The following is a 16,123-nucleotide window of genomic DNA, read 5'->3' on the forward strand; positions in this document are numbered from 1 at the left end:
GTAAAAATAACAATGCTATCATTCACACGGCTTAAAATTCATCCCTGGTTGACATCATAATGAAGGACAAACTCGAGTTTTGAAGATGCTCCCACAATAGGCAATTGAAAAGTCTAAAATTGACCAAAAAAAAAAAAAAAATCATAATAATAATGACTGGGGCAAACACGTCAGTTTAAGGCAGTGGTTCTCAATGATTTTTTCAAAGCCCCCCCAGTAAGAGAAAACATTTCATGTCCACCACTGCGATGACTGTAAATAAGATCGATAGATACGAACGATAAATAAACTTTCAACAAAGGTTAACTTTTAAGGCTAAATGTAAACTTTTATGTTAACCCCCCGAAATATTTGAGAAGGACTGGTTTACAATTGAATAGGATGATAACATAAAACTCAATCGGAATAGGAAATAAAACATCAATTTTCTAGGAGTGTCTTTAAAATCAGCTGGAACCGAACAAGCTTAGAATGTCATTGCTTTTCAATTGTTCCCATGGGTCTCATATCACGGAAAAACGGCTGGAGCTAATTGTGTACAGATTGAACAGCATACAGCTTTGATATTCCCTGGAAAAGGCTTGTTTGGCTGTCCCTTGTGCATAGCAGCACACCTTTGGTCCTATCAAGAACGCTAAGGTTAATTCTGACAGCATTGCTGCTGATTGCAGAGGCTTGCGCCTCCGCATGCCACTTCACGGTGAAAAATGGAGCGAGGCAGCACTTCCGAAGTTGGCAATCACGCATAACAACCTGCCTGTTGCAAATCCCATGGACCAGCACAAAGGCTTCCGCATGACGCTTGTATGAGATGTATTTTTTTGCAGGTTTATCTCAGCAGAAATTTAGCATAAAACTGTTTTTAACATTTGTGAGCAATCTCAAAGTTCACTTTTGGACAATCACTAGTGTAAAAAAGTTAACTATATCATTGTGTTGGAATAGGGTGACCAGGTTTTTCAAAAATAAAAACATAGACAAGATATGCAATTCATTCTCACCAAGAACTTGTTTATAAAAAAATCATAACAAATCTGGTGATTTGTGGTTGATGATATGCTATCTTGGATGACAGTTCAACAGCGCTGAACTCATCAACGCACTCACCATTTTTTGCTTGCTCCTAGTGTTGTGCCAGTGTAGTGAAATTTTTATCCCCTGATCCAACTTGAGTTAATATGTGGCTGTTCTGGTTTTGGTAGTTCAAATAAATAATAAAATGTTCCATGTAACCCTTGCTGTTTGGTGCATTTAAGGAATATTTCTATTGACGTATGAGATATACTTCTGTGGAAGGGGTCAAAAAAAAAAAAAAACAGTATGGGGTGTTGGGGAGTGACCTACATAAAATTAGGACAAATGAATGGGGCTGGCAAAATCCATCAGAACTCGGGACACAAGGCTCAAATTTATGATTGTCCTAACACAGAACGTACGGTCACCTTTTGTTTGCTATATAATTGTAGCACACATGTGAGCTATGCTTTTTGTAACGAAAGGACACTTCGAGCTTGCACTAGTAAGCCTGCTACAGCACTACAATAACAATATGAAAAGCCTTTGCTGATGTTGCGCGTCGAAAATTGAGCCTACAGAAACATTCAAACGAGAGCACAGACAACTGCTGACCTTTGCCGTTATAAATCTACCTAGGTGCCTTCTTCCCTTGCTTCCGGGCAACTACTTTTTATGTCGTGCTTGCCATAGACTCATTTGAACGTCAAAGGAGATTTTGTCAGCATTTGGTTCCACTTGGAGAATGCCAAATAAATGAGTGAATGCACATCAAACTCACCTTAAACTCCTCGAGTGAAGCGTAGGTCTTTCCCCGAAATTCACAGTAGTTCTTTTTCTCTTTGCACTGTGGGCAGCATTGACTTGTGTCCACTTTAATGCATCGAGGGTGCACCCTGGGGCAATCTGGCTTACTGCACAGAGGACCTTCATCTGTACAGAGGCAAGGGCATGTGGACGGGCCTGGGGTGAATTGTTCACCGATGGCGAAAACAAAACCGCTCTCATCCATGCAGCCTTTACCCCTGTAGTCCGGGTAGGCGTACTCGTCAATGGATTCCAAGGACAAGGCGACATCACTTGTGGGGCCCACGTCTATTTGGTTGAAATTATCTTGCTCGGCCCACAGCTCTTGAGACTTGCCGCCCTTCGATCTGAGGTTAGACCTGGCGCGGCTCGTGCCAGTTTTGTTTAGGCCCAGAGTATCGTTGTCCTCAAGCTGCAGTGGCTTGGGGGCCGCTTTATCTTCTCTGGCCTGGGTCAGCACCCTTTCCAGACGTTCACGGTTAACCGGTAAGGTCGTTATAGGATTACTCTCAGCACCGCTCATCAGGAACCAGAGAACAAAGAGAACCTCTGCTGTCATGGCAACGGAGTGCAGCATCTCTCCCCACCACCAGTGAGGTGGGAAAACACCTTGGCTCACATAACACACTTCACATCTCAGGTGTGAGCCAGTCCATCTGGAAAGAGAAAATTAAACTGGGGTTATGAGCTCAGTATTTTGTCACTTTTTATCCCAGGTGTGAGCTTTGGACCGGGGCAACAAATTCACAAGGCTTTGTTCCATCGCATCAAGCAAACACCTCAATGACTCTAAGATCAGTGAATTGGATTGTCAAGATAGGGAACATTCAAGGGCCTGGGTTAGGAAATCGATACTGCTTGATACTGTAACAATTCTCTGCATCAATCAGTCTTGTTGGTGACAAAGAGGAAGGACTTGAATCAAACGCTATGAAGCATTCACTTCGCGTTGCGGAACAAAGGATCTAAGGCAATTTACTTTTTAAAATGAATCGCATTTGACCGTAAGAGGAATTGATTTGAAAAAAATAAAACAGAAATCCGGTGACGCGGCGATCGTGTCGTCGTTTTAACTTCAAAGTAAAGAAGAGTTGCTTTTCTCTGAGCATATTCTACAATCACAAATCTCCTCTGAGCCTTCTTTTGTGTTGTAATCGCATGTAATTGCGCAGCACTTGAACGTAACCTTTATGCACAGTACGTTAATACACAACACCTCGGGAAGAATGAAACCTTGGAGTAAACTGCAAACGCAGCACATTTTATAAAAAGCTGTGCTCGATATTTTTATTTTTGCCTCTCGCTAAACTTGATTTACTCTGGCACTTTGAAATTCAAATGCCTGCTATGACGCTTTGCTGCGCTCAGTGGCCTACTTCCATTTATTTCCTTGCCATTGCTGAGGCCACGCAAACGCTGCAGTTGTATTGATGTTAACAATTTCAAACAATGGTATTATTCTTCTTTGTTGACTAAATTTAAAATAATCCCTTGTAAATTTATTCTATCACAGTTTACTGAGTTGATTCATTTGTGTACTTTGCGATGTTTCCCTTTAATGCTAGAATGAAGGGAAGTACATTACTGACAAATGAATGGCAAATGTTATGAAAGAAAATGTGCATGATTCCAACTATGACGCCTAAATGTTCATCAATTTTAAGCCACTCGGAAGAAAAAGCTGAAATTGAGAGCTGGCAGCCAGCAGTATTTCAGAAATGTTGCTCGCTGATTTGCTATGCTTGAGCCAGAAGCTTTTGAGTTGAAGTGGAAGTCAAAATCAGCAGAGGAAGAGAAAAAGGGTTGAAGAGAAGAGATGAGCTCATTAGTAAAGGAACCTCACCCCTAACCACATTAACACCTGTTACAATACAAACTGTCACATTGGCAATGTGCTCCTGACGGCATTGCTTCTCAATACGAGCGGCTTGTCACATGAACCCAAACTACCTAAGGAGTAGGGCTGGGTTAAAAAAATAAAAATTGGAGGTAATTGTAATACTTCTTGCTGCTCACCTATTTTCTGAGGTTTGTCATGCGGCGTTCGAAAGATGAGATTGGTCATTATCTGAACCCCAAGAAATGGTTGAAATTGCAATTTATATTCCACAATCGAAATACTAATCAGAATACCGCTTTTAGACACAGAGGGAAACCGCCTTTAAAGGGATAGTGTGTGCCACCTCTCGAGTAATATAATTTAATTCTAACAAGACCTATGATTATATTTAAAACATACTGTTGGTCATCAAGAACACATTTATTTGCAAGTTTTTGAAATTTACAATCATTTATTACTTTTTAACGAAAAACGGTCTAAATATTACACACTGTCCCTTTACGGTTTGCTGTATGAAATATTTGCAAAATGTTCCATCTCGAAAAACTTTGAGGTGTGTATTTAACATATTTGGTCTTTGTTATCTGTCAAGGTTTTAAAAAAGTCTTTGCATGTGGCTTGAGTGGTGACAAACATCCATAATTGTGGCCTACTTTATGCTTGAAACCAGGATGACTTTAAATATTGAATATTGGATGTGTCTTAATTGATGAAATTATAGAAGAAATGTAATGAAAAAATTACATTTCCCCTAATGACAATGATATTGTACTGTGTCTACCTCGACTGTGATGAGAGGAAAAGTGAGGAAAAATACCTACAAGAAAAAAGAAATACAGCCTAAAGATGTAGCCCAACCTGGTATCAAAAATGTGTGTGCTATAAAATGAACATGAACAACACACTCAAATTACCGGTACTTAGAAAAGACGAGCAAGATTGAAATATGCTACTTGAAAAGATTTACAAAATATTTAAAAACAGACAAAGTAGATTCCTGTCTGGATAAGGCTCGTAGTACACATAATCAAAGAGGACGTCAAAAACAGACAGCAGTACGAATTTATTTGCCAAATGTTATACAGGCAATTATGAATGCCAAAACCTAGACATTAAAACTGATACAATTCATACTTCTTACACCAATTCATATGACCAAATGAATAAATGAAGAGTCATCTGAATTACAGTAGTGGTGCCAATAACTAAAATAGAGATAAGAATAAGTATAATAGAGATAAGAAGAAAGAAGAAATTATAATTAATATATGACAAATCCCTGGGCGTCGACAGTTTAAGTGGGGAATATTATAAGACGTTCATGCATGAGCTAATCCCTATATTATGAAGGACATTTAACTGCGAACTGGAAATAGGAGATTCACCAACATGGTCTGAGGACATTATTACAAAGTCTAGATTGAGAGTTAATTGATATTGCCAAAAACTCTTTAAGCTCCAAAGAGGGACAAAAAAAGAGAGATGTTCCCAAGCCCTATTTGCTCTCTGTATTGAGCCTCTGGCAGAAGCATGGGGTAGAATCCGCAAATACACGGCCCAACAGATGAAAAAGAAAATCAACATAAAATCGCACCATTTGCAGTTGATCTTCTGCAACACTTGCAAGATCCCTTGCCTTCGATTCCTGCACTCATTAAGTGTCAACATACTGTACACGCTGGCAATTTGAGGTTTCAAAGTGAATGAGATTATAACTCGGAGGTCATGATGTTGTCAGGAGCCTGGCTCTCTCTGCTAAACAATACAGTGTGGTTTCAACACTGTTCAGGTACTTGGGGGTGACACTTGCTGCCCTTTCTCCAAATACTGTATGACAACTTATTAAAACAAATAAAAGTAGATTTGAAAAGGTGGGATGTCCTCCCACTTAAAAATGTCAAAATGAATATATTGCCAAGGCTCCTGAATTTATTTCAGTCTTAAGTACCTATACCTTGTAGAAACGTATCTCCAAGTTAGTTTGACAAAATAGAAGACCCCGTGTAATGTTAAAAGTAATGTTCTCGACAAAGGGAAAGGGAGGTCGAATAAAATTAGATTTTCACACTTTCTTGGGGGTATTTTGGATAAACTTTGGGGATCACTCACAGCCCACTTTTGACAATATTTTTGAATGATGCAAAGGAGTTTGTGATGATATTGGATATTGACATGGCTGAAACCGATTATATGGATATTATTCTCAGGAAAATGGAGCACATCGACATCAGATATATGCAGCATATTCTTTGGAATGGACATTGAGATAAACAAATCTATACGATAAAATGCAGGGATGCTAAATTCTGGAATAAAATAGATTTCTTTCTACACCTGTGCATCCATGAAAGAATATTTAAATGCGTGAGCACTAATAGTACCGTATTTAAGCACTCATTTAAATGTTTAATTATGATTAACCATGATCATGATCACATTTAAAATGCCATTTAGAATGAACCAGAATGAACACATTTTATTCATAAGCGAACACAATATGTGCTACATTTTGTGTGCACAACAGTTTTATTCCTTTATTCTGTCATGGGTTTTATATTTGCAAATATTTCATTTGTGTTGCTTATTTTTCGCTTGTGAGGATGGCTTTCCATCAGTCTTGTACTGCTTTTGAAATTACATAGAGGAGATAGGATTCTTTTTTTGTGATTTATTATATGCTGCAGATTAAAACAGTCGACTGGCAACTTTATTTCTTAAGTTATTTTCTTGTTGGGAAGACTAATAAAACAGAGATCACTTTGTTTTAAACTCTTTAGCACTTTGAGAAAATAACAGGGTGTATATTGTGTATCACCACTCTGTCAAAATTGCCAAGAGGTGACTTCTTTTTAGGGAAGCCGCAATTCTACTGGGAACTACAAAAAATAAAGGGGATAAAAATGCTCTAAATTGTCTTATAACGTTCTAGGTAGAGCCATTTACTACCTCTGGGTGCTATTCTCCCAAAACTAATATACATAAATGTGCCTTGATCATAACAATACTTTAAAAAAAAGTTATTTAATTGAAAATCTTGTCCTTGTATCTTTGAAAGACATAAAATGAGCAGAAGGAATTGAAGGCATACAAAGCGAACAAATCTATTGCATTGGTGGACAAAATGGAAAACTGACTTTAGGATGAGCTCCATTCATTCTGAAAGGAATTGTATTTATTACAGCTTTTTCAAGGTTATTCTTCTCTCTTTGAAACCTTAATCTCGCTGTTGTATTGCAAATCACATATTTTCCTTGGGTTCTTACGTTACGAGCATTGTATAAGCTCTATTAAAAAACAAAATGGCCCTTTGGTACAGGTGTGTCCTTGTTTTATGGATGTGTTTTATTTTAAGTTCAAGTTCAGAGCAGAGAAAAAGACCTTGCAACCACTGTTTTGAAAAAAATATGATTTTTTGTGAGATCCGGTTTATGCTTCATTGTTCTGGTAAGATTCTTGAAAAGAAAATTATGCAAATTAGCATCATATTTGTTTTTTTTGTTTTGTTTAGTTTTGTTTTTTTTAAGCCTATACGGCATTGAGCAGGAAAAAAATAACCTCAATGGATTATAATTACTTTTCCTTAGTCAATAAAAGTTGGTAAATGTGTAAACTTAGTTTTTGAATTGAATAGCGCTATGGAGTCATCGCACCAACCAAAGTGAGTTGCAAGAAAAAAATTTAAATGTTGGTAAAAGCACATTAATAATATCCTCCAACCATTATAAACATTCACAAACCTATAGACAGGATGGAAATATGTTATTCAAGGGGAGATTAAACGGAAACAAGACTTTTTTTTTTAGCTATTTTCCACAGGAAAACGTTAATATTTTATCTGAATTTTAAGTTTTCATTTTTCATGTATAATAAATACATTTCAATGCACATACTATTTTCTTTTGCCGTCAACTAAAAATGACCTCACTGTGCACAAGGCTCAGGTGACAACCAATCACAGCTCATCTTGCAAACCTCACATGACCAAACCCAGAAAACCATTGAGTCGTGATTGGCTGTAACCTGGAAAATAAATGAAAAGCAAAGCAGATGAGCATGAGAGTTCTCACGTTTATATTAATGGCCAACAGGGGCAAGAGTGTGACGCTTTCTTTGAAGGGAGTATAATGTCAACTTTACGCTTAGCAAAATTATTTATCTGTTAGTTGTAGAGGCGAGCTAATCATTCATTCAGCTTATTCATTCATGACAACCTTTTTGTGACTCATTATTTAGGTGCATGGACACTACCTGACTAACGTTGAAAAGGCTTGGCGTTTAAAACATTGCACCAGCTGCCTATCTCGTAGGAGTTGAGTGATAAACTGCTTCAATTTATTATTGGGAAAAACTCCAAATCACTTTGGAACTAGAATTGTGCTGCGTTCGGCACATTTTGTGGTGGATGGCCTCGTCATGTCAACCGTCTTTTTCACACTCACAAAATACTTTGGTACATTCTGATGCAGTTGAATATTTCACATACATAACAAAGCCTGACAGTGCATCAAATGTTAATTACTGCAAATGTCTAAACCAGGGGTTCTCTAACTTTTTGGAGTCAGAGTCCCCTCTTAGGAAGCAAACTTTCCAAAGACCCCAATTTGCAAATGTTTGTATAAACAAACAAAAAAAGTAATAATTTAAGGCATACATTAGTGCCCTTTTTATCCAACAGATTCAATTTGACAACAAGAATATTTGTAACTTTTCAGCCATACTAAAGAATACAAAATAACAAAACAGTTCCCCCAAACAGGTTCCTGCCAATTATTTCATCAAAAACAGCATTATAAAATGAAAAATATATAAAATAAAATGCCTCATTATTGCCTTGTTAGGCAGCAATTACAGACACAAAATGCTTTTTTTTTTTTAATACACTGGTTGAATGTACTTTTTGAAGAGTCAAGAATACTTTCACAATTTTGTATAAAATAGAATGAAATTAATACAAATAAATATTTTTTTACTAACACAAATTATTTAACAGACCCCTCCCTGCAGTCAGGCCACGGACCCCCGAGGGTCCCGTGACCCCACTTTGAGAACCACTGGTTTAAACAATGAGGCCTTCCTGTCAATCTATAAAAGCTGGCAAATAGTGTATATCAAGAAATATTCTTCTTAGTCTACATAATTCCACTTGGCGTAAGATAGTATTAGCTAGAATACTAGCATAAACTTGCTAGATAATCAAATCTGACCACTCCTACCTTACAGATAGCATTTAAACTCACCTTTACACACATGAATAAACAAACAAATAAATAAATAAACAATCTGGGTATTTTAATGGGTTCAAATTCAAGTGAATGTTGACAGTTCACTGTATATATTTGAGGCTTCATCTTACTTGGTACTTACAAACATTTACAGTGCTATTCATAACAAGTTGACAAACGGAATCACAGCCAAACCAGTTGCAGATGGTCAGGAACTGAGGAAATCCAGTAGCACAACCATGCAACATGACTGAATTGTTCTGTTGTGTTGACTTGCTTTGCTTGGGGTGCGGCTTAGCTTTGAGACTCATATTTAATGTCACAACTCTGTGCTTGTAGAGAGAATCAAAATGAAGCTTTTTTCACTGCGCAGATGTGGCCCAGTGGACTCAGTAAAGCCTTTGTACTTACAACAGTCATTAGAGTTCATGTACTATATGCTCGCATATATTGTACAACTCTGACAGCCTCTTTATAATGAAGCTAAATCATCTCTGCAGGTGGAGAAAAAAAATCTCATTTCAGTCGCATATAATTATCTCTGGGAATGCAAGAAAATTACTAGTACTGTATAATATAGTTTGGCGGAACTTTTTCTATTTTCTTTTTAAAGCTCAAACCTTAGGGACGAGGTGACTTTTACATTAGGCGATTTCTTTTTCTAGTGACATGTCCCAGCATGTTTCTAAGTATTGGTCACCTCTGAGCCAACCTCAATGTCGTAATGGGAATACATGAGTTCAAACACTGTCAATTAAAAAAGACACATGCGCCGCAAGTGACTCACACAATGCATCAATAATTATTTGGAATGCTCAGTACTGGATCATGGAAATTGTTTGCTAATTTCATTCCTTTAGTAAATAATTAATTTTTTTCAATCTTTGAGGTGTGAAAACATACCTTCAAGCTCTAAGGTTATCAATATGTGAATTCTGTACAGATTAATGAGCCATATCAATTAGTAGAGCATATTTTAGTGGTTAGTTAAAGCATTTCAAAGCTAATCATTGAAGTCTTGTCATAAATTATTTTAAATGAACTAAATGTTATTATTTTTTCTTTCTCTGCTTCACTAGTGAGTTGTTTGGAGATTTATGGCTGTTGTGCTTGAATTTATGTATAGGCATTTGACAAAATTGACTGATCATGGGAAAGGGTATCACTGTTTAGAGATTTATGGCTGTTGTGCTTGAATTTAGGTATAGGCATTTAACAAAATTGACTGATCATGGGAAAGGGTATCACGGTGGCAGACTAGTTAAGCATGTTCACCTCACAAACACTTTCTATGTTCCCTCCGTGCCCACGTGGGTTTTCTCTGGGCATTGCGGTTTCCTTCCACGTTCCAACTGTATGCAGGGTATGTATATTGGACACTATATATTGTTGTCTTTGTAAGCCCAGCAATAGGCTGGCAACCAGTTCAGAGTGTACCCCTGCACAAAGACAGGCTCCAGCACTATTTTAATATTTTTATTTCCATATTAAATGTCAGAAAATCCCAAACTGTGCTTTTAAACTTACATACTCTTTTCACATTAACAATTGTTATAAAAAATAAACATGAAACAAGTAACAAAAGGAAAAAAAACACAGCAGAACCAGCATTTATTTTCCTTTGTGGCTCAGCTAAATCTACTCCTTTTACTAGTACGTTACAGTTTTTAATGAGCAATATAACACGCCAACATGAACACAGTTCCGAGAGAGACCATTCGACCAGTGTTGGAGACAGTAACAATGATGAGCTCATTTTGCAAACCTGGCTAATCTTACTTTCTTGGTCAGTAGGGTTGCGATGAAGTGATGGAATAAGCTTGCCCTCAATAGCTTGTTCTCTAGTCCTGTGTGTCATTGTTATGTGCCGTAGTGCAGATAATCATTCCCTGGGGAGCTATTGTACCATAACGAAGGTCTGCCTGGATGATGGCCTTGCCTGACATCATGTTATTCTTCTTTTGACCACAAACTAAGTGAGACTGAGTCAATACTGCCTTTGCTAGTTACAACCATGGTGTGCATTCTATTTTGCTATCATTATCTTACTCGGCCATTAGTCAACATTCGATTCCACATAACAACATTTTATGCTCCATAAACATTCCTAATTACAGGTGGTGAAAAACATTTATATAAGTATTTATTTTTAACTTGGGTAAAAATGTCAAAATGTCTGCGAATAGTGAACTGCTGAGCTCCCTCTTCTTCCTGGGACTACAGGCAAACTAAAGAAGACCTAACAGGACAAACATCACATCCAATGCAAACAGCGTTAATTGCTGTCACAAAAATAAAGTGATGTACAAGTCTCTAGCATTAATGCTAGCCGCTAAATATGTGTAGAGTCCACGTGGTACATTCATTGCAGTCGGACATTTCTAACTCAGTCAGAAAAAATAGAGTGGAACTGTCTAAATCATGTGGGCTTATCAAAACAATAAACAATAGAGGCTATCAAACATTAAAAGCTGACATTAATGCGGGTGAAGTCACTTTTGTACTTTGCTAAATTACAATAAATGGTACAGTTAGTCCACAGGTGTCAAACTCAAGGACCGGGGGCCAGATCCGGCTCGCCTCATCATTTTATGTGGCCCGCAAAATGCTGATTTGACTTTGAGTTTCTGCCGAAATACCAAATTTGCTAATTGTACATAACTATTGATAAAAAATAGTTTTTAATTAAAAATTAAAAAAAAAATACCATCCTCTCTTTTGAATAGATTTTAACAGATTCTGATTTCAAAACTATGTAAATGTGTGACGAACAATCTGATAGAAACTATAACTAGGCGTCTGTCTTCTATTCTAGAGGTTGGTATATCCATTAATCAAATTAAAAAATGAACCCGCCTTAATTTATAGTTAATGTTAATATTCTAACATTTACCAAGAAAAAAATTGAAGTACCGGTATATTATAATTCGTCCTCTTTAAACAGACGTTTACACATCAAACAATGATAAGCTACAGGGCCATAGAATGCTGTTTAATTTAATTTTTATCAATCATTTACAGAGCTGTGCAGCACGCGGCTTGTGACGTTAGTCCATTTCCGAAGCTGGATTGGCTGCTACGAGGCGGTGCAAGACAAGTAGAAAAGTAGTTTAGTTTTGTTTTTTGGCAAGGGATGTGTCAGTTCTCAGCCAATCGTTTTTCATTTTTAGTTTGCGGTTTTGGTAACTTTCAATGCATGCATTTCAAACCATGCGCATGTTTTACATGCCTGTAAGATCTCGTTTGTAGATCATGTATGAATTTACATTTGCTCTCTTCTGCTGGGATTAATCCTCACAGTTGTGCTTCTCTGAAACTGCAATAAATGAGGTGTGATTCTTTCATTGTACAAAAGGGTTGATTGTTGTTCTGCAGGGTAGCATACACTAACCCACAGATGTCAAACTCAAGGCCCGGGGGCCAGATCCAGCCCGCCACATCATTTCACGCGGCCCACGAAACGCCCATTCCAATTCAAGTTTCCAGTCAAAATATCACATTTGTAAGTCAATTTGAAATTGTTTGGGGGAAAAAGCAAGCGCTTTTTGCCCTCACCCTTTCCCTGATTTCAAAACTAGTTGGAAGTGTGACAAATACACCCAAAATGTATTTTATCGCAGTCATCCCGGCCCTCTGACAGAAACTGTAACTGCAAGATGGCCCTCGATAAGAATGAGTTTGACACTCATTGGTTAGTGACTAACCAATTGTTTTTGACAAAGCACACATTACTGGATGTGTTAATTCTGTTTTGTTTAATGTGGATACATTTGGAGGATTGGATGTAAGAAAATGATAGTGGATGTTCAATTAAAGCAGAGGAAAATTTGATTATTTTTTTTTCTTCAAAACCTAAGAGAAAATCTAATGCAATAGTAGATTGAGCAAGCATCAATGATTGCACTGTAATGCAATTTCAGCTCAACACGATATTAACACTAAATAAAACATTTTAACACAAAGCATCCGCACTAAAAGGAGGTTTATGGCTCAATGTGGCAATAAAGGGTTATATTTTTGCATCCCAATAAAAGTTAACTGAGATCATCAAGGTGATGAATGTTCAAACAAAGCAACATTAGCAAGATATCTCACAACAAAACCAGAACTGCTTTCGACTACTTAATGACACAGAGTTTTTCCTTGACACACAGCCAAGTTTTCTACAAATAATTTTCCACATCACTGCTCTGCTCTGCTATTAATATTGTAAATTTGCTATTGATCCACACGCATTTTTTTTTGGTGGGGGGGTGGAGAACTCGATTATCCTGATTTCCAATGACATTTAAATGTTTCACTGACTTTCTGCACAAGAACAAATACGCCGCTTGTTTTGCAGCATGAGCAGGTTAGTGATGTCACTTTGGATACATGTTCACAAAGTCAAAGGTCAACATTTTGCTCACGTCAACATATTTGTCACAGTTGAGCACTTGAGGTGCAGCCACAGTCATTAATCTACAAGAGATTTAACCTGGCTGTTGGTTCACGGTTCGCTGATTCTCACCATTGCGTTGATTTATGACTCATAATAAATATTGTTGCTTTCATTACCAAGCGAAAGAAAAGACCCTAAGTCTTGAGGAGGAGCATTAGCTCAGGTAGAAAATTTAGCTGAAGGCTGACTAATGAGACACTGCTCATTCTATTCCCATAGATTAGACTGACAAGACTTCAATAATACAAGATGCAAAGGAAAAGGTTGACCTGCCGTTTGCTTTCTGCAGCAATGTCACTCAGAGATTTGTCTTCCAGGGTAGCTTTGAGCAATTTGACCAACACATTAATGCTATAAATAGGCTCAAATAAAATGAGGCAGCGTACCCATCTTCAGGAATTTTACACACATGAGCTGAGACATCTCTGTTTTTGTTGGTGTGTAATTACCTCTAATGCATTCTGGCAGTATTTAAAAGAATCCAATCTATTACCACCATGTTTTATTCGCATGAGCAGTAACATGCAGAGGAAGAAATAAGTGCGCACGGCTAGAAGCAGCCTCGTATTTTGATTTGTATTTAGGGCTGTTGTTGTAAACAGTCCAAGGCTCACACAGGTTGGCTGGCAATGAACCTCCACGGCAAGTATCACATTCAAAATGTCTCAGTGAATAAAAGTAAAGCCATGTCCCTCTGTCACATCAAACTGGATGTCATTTGGAGGAAAAGCAGGTCCACGGGCTAGAATTAAATCAGACTCACAATATGCCTGCACAGCTGTCTGCACTTCAATTTTTTTTTTTTTTTTTTTTTTTTGCACACGCTGTATCTAATTCTTTATCTCCATTGCTCAAACATTCAAAATGCCATCTACATGCAGGAGAAATGCATCTATTTACTTTGGGTCAATTTGTGACAAAACACATCACATGGAATAAGACATGAAAGGTTAAGACAGTGTTTGCTTGTGGGCTCCAAACTGACAGGACTGAGAAAGCATTGAATTAATGATGCCATGTAAAAAAGAAAAAAGAAAAAAACGTTTTCTTAAAACAGGTGAAGGGTGGAGACATATGCAATCTAATTAGAGAAATAAGGTACACCAAGGCGGAGTATTAAGCCATCTGCCAGCGAATAAATTGCTGCGGGGCTGTCTAATTGAATTTGATCCTTTCACTCAAAATCTTTCAAGTGACCTATTTCAAAAGAAAGTTTTGCCAAAAAGCAAAGCAAAGGCAAGCACCCATGCATAGCTGTCATGTAATCGTTGAATCATGCGGGCTGCATTAAAGGTGAAAATGTGCTTGTGTGCACAATTCTAGCCAGCAAAAGTAAACAAAAAAAGAACAGAGTAGACATTAAGGGGCAGAGTGTAGCATATGGCAGATAGTGTAAATTTCATTTTGATGCAGTTCACTCAAAGATGTAGTGACATTTACATTTTATTGAGTGTATAATGTAACACAAACATAAGAAAAAAGCTGGGGGGGGTTCTAAACGCAACCCCCAAACCGACCTGAACACAATCTGAATATTTTACATTGGACTGTATATGTAATGTGTGCCAAACATGCTTCTACTGTGTTTTTCCCTCCCATCCACACTCAAAGAAAACACATGCAGCATCTACAGGTGCATCAAATGAAGCTACTATATTTTTGTATATGCACTGGCGGATGTTTGTACAATGTATAATTACATCTGAGTAAATACAGTATCTCCAAAGTAATCATAGGAGCATTCAACTGACGTGAACCTACCTGTGATAAACGTACGGGTTCGTCAGCGCTATGGATCATCAGCAGAGAGTTCGCACAGTATACAGTATGTCGGAGAAAACCCAGGCTGCAACAGCAACAAATGATCACAAGTACAGACTGGTCCACTTTGATCAAAGACGATGCTTCTCTGGAGGGTGGCGGCTCGTTTTCAACTTTACTCGCCTCACAAGAGTGTACAAGGTTCTCCGCTTTCTGCCTGTGCTTCGGAGAGTGTCATGTCCCCTGCTCCACACGCACAGGCACTTTTATTCTCTCCTCCCAAATTATTAAATAAATGGAGGCGGAGTATCATGGTTCCGACGTCGTGGTAACTAACAATGTGGCCGCTAGATGGCGGGATTCAAATGCCCTAGCTGCAGACGGGGAGATTAAAAATCAAGTGGTCCAGGTTGATGGGTCGTACTCATCTGATTTAACAAAATCGGTTAATTTCGTAAGAGAAACTGCCCATTAATTTATTGTTTCAAACATTTTCATCAAAAACTGATAACAAACCATTATAATAGGATTTTTCCAGCTCAATAACTGTGTAACCATTATATCAGAGGGTCAATAATAAATTAAACCACGTAAATGATAAATGACAAACTTTGATATTACTCGACAGCTTTTTCTGATCAAATGAATAAGAAGAATTGCAGTGGTTTGGCTGACACAATTCTTAATTGCTGCAAATATATTGCAGCAGTAAGGAAAAAAAGATACGTCATACACCATACTATAGGATAGGGTTGGGCTTTTTTTAATTTTTTTATTTAATTGCTTTTTTTTGTAAATGGGAAGGAAAATAGTCATATATATATATATATATATATATATATATATATATATATATATATATATATATATATATATATATATATATATACACATTTGAAATGCAATTACATTCAGGGGCCTTTAGAAATTGTTTAAAACATGTATTCACTTTTGGGCAATGGAAATCACAGTCATGGCATCCGACAAAGGCCGGGATTCAAAAACTTTGAACACACATCAGCACACGCATAGTTGTTC

The 16,123-nt window shown here is 37.4% G+C and overlaps 2 protein-coding genes across 2 annotated transcripts in view; one reads left to right on the forward strand and one right to left on the reverse strand.

The window, feature by feature from the left end:
- Window positions 1-15,344, reverse strand: part of vwc2 (von Willebrand factor C domain containing 2) — a 43,911-nt gene extending 28,567 nt beyond the window's left edge. The window contains exons 1-2 of the mRNA XM_088422276.1: window positions 15,086-15,344; window positions 1,796-2,477 (exon numbers count right to left, since the gene is read on the reverse strand). Coding sequence (XP_088278402.1) covers window positions 1,796-2,398 — 603 coding nt within the window. The 5' untranslated portion in view covers window positions 2,399-2,477; window positions 15,086-15,344. The remainder of the gene's footprint in view (window positions 1-1,795; window positions 2,478-15,085) is intronic.
- Window positions 1-16,123, forward strand: part of mocos (molybdenum cofactor sulfurase) — a 50,095-nt gene that overhangs the window by 10,249 nt on the left and 23,723 nt on the right. The gene's annotated exons all lie outside the window — the stretch shown is intronic.

The sequence above is a fragment of the Hippichthys cyanospilos genome, chromosome 8, assembly GCF_059441005.1.
Source record: "Hippichthys cyanospilos isolate Australia breed blue-spotted pipefish chromosome 8, RoL_Hcya_1.0, whole genome shotgun sequence".
NCBI lineage: Eukaryota > Metazoa > Chordata > Actinopteri > Syngnathiformes > Syngnathidae > Hippichthys > Hippichthys cyanospilos.